At 32.5% G+C, this 1,226-nt stretch overlaps 1 protein-coding gene across 1 annotated transcript in view; it reads right to left on the reverse strand.

Annotated features, from left to right (window-relative positions):
• Positions 1 to 889: 889 nt before the first annotated feature.
• Positions 890 to 1,226, reverse strand: part of LOC119586353 (probable ribosome biogenesis protein RLP24) — a gene marked incomplete in the record, with an annotated part of 3,490 nt that continues 3,153 nt past the window's right edge. Inside the window, 1 exon segment of the mRNA XM_037935066.1 lies at positions 890 to 1,142. Coding sequence (XP_037790994.1) covers positions 972 to 1,142 — 171 coding nt within the window.

Raw genomic sequence — 1,226 nt, forward strand, 5'->3', positions numbered from 1 at the left:
AAAAGTTGGCTATTCAAGCTCTTACTGGAAACAGTTGTAAATTCTCGGGTAAAATACAGAAAATACTTTCTATGGTAGGAAATGCCAGTTCCACAATTTAGAGAATTTCTGGTGCTTTCACTGATAGGCCAGCCAATTGGAGAAAAGAAAATCTCAGTAAATGAAGGCCACAATGAGGCATGTAATAAAACTAGGAAACTCATTTTGTGACACTTGCCTTGGAAAATCCCATTTCTGCATCCCATGTTTCAGTGAAAAAAGCTGTATGGAATAATATTCATTTGCAGAAAGAATGAAGATTTTTACTTTCATAAAGAGCAACATTCAAAAAGGATTAAATTTGTATTTTATTTTACTTGAAAATACATTTTGTTGTATGGAAGTAGAAGTTAAAAAAACACATGGTTAAAAAGTAAATGAATTTGTTTTACACTTTATTATGAATATTTCAATAATACTTATAGAATAAAGAAAAAAAACAGAATCAAGGAACAATAGCTTTTACATATTTACTATAAAAGTGAGAAGGTGCATAGAGAGAGGAATACTGGTATATTCTTTGTTTTTCATAGAAATAGTGTTATTTATAATATTCAATGATTCTTTATGAAGACAAAAAACATTTTCCTGAGTGCTAAACCTAAATTTATTACTAATAATTCTTAGCACATTTGCCAAAGGCTTCCAAACTCACATATCTTTTCATATCGCTAAGTAACCCAATATTACTTTTTCTCTAAGTTTCCCAAATTTTTAACAGATAAAAATCAAGGAAAACAATACCTCAAACTTCTGAAATATACAGGTGACAAATCTTTGAAAAAAAAAAAAAAAGTCCAGATATTAACTACTTCTAACAATATATAAAGGTAAAGAAATAATGTAAAAATCTCTCAGCCAATAGTTTATTCATCATCTACATTATAATCATCACATTCACCATTTCCGTTTTTACTATCACGCCTTTCTCCTCAGTCATCCTCCTCCTCTGCTATCATGGCCCCCTCACCCTCTTCCATGGCTTCCTCAGCCATGAGCTTCCGCTTCTTAATCTTCTCTTCAACCATCTTTGTAGTGGCCTTCAGTGGGTTCATCACACCCTCGTCCTCCATGGCCTCTTCAACATCCAGTACCTTATTTCCCTGCAAGGTGTAGAGGGTGTAAGATCATGAAATTACAGTCTTAGAAGGAGCTCTGAATTAAACTCTCCATCTTTATAATCATAC

Source organism: Penaeus monodon, chromosome 21 (assembly GCF_015228065.2).
Source record: "Penaeus monodon isolate SGIC_2016 chromosome 21, NSTDA_Pmon_1, whole genome shotgun sequence".
NCBI classification, from domain to species: domain Eukaryota; kingdom Metazoa; phylum Arthropoda; class Malacostraca; order Decapoda; family Penaeidae; genus Penaeus; species Penaeus monodon.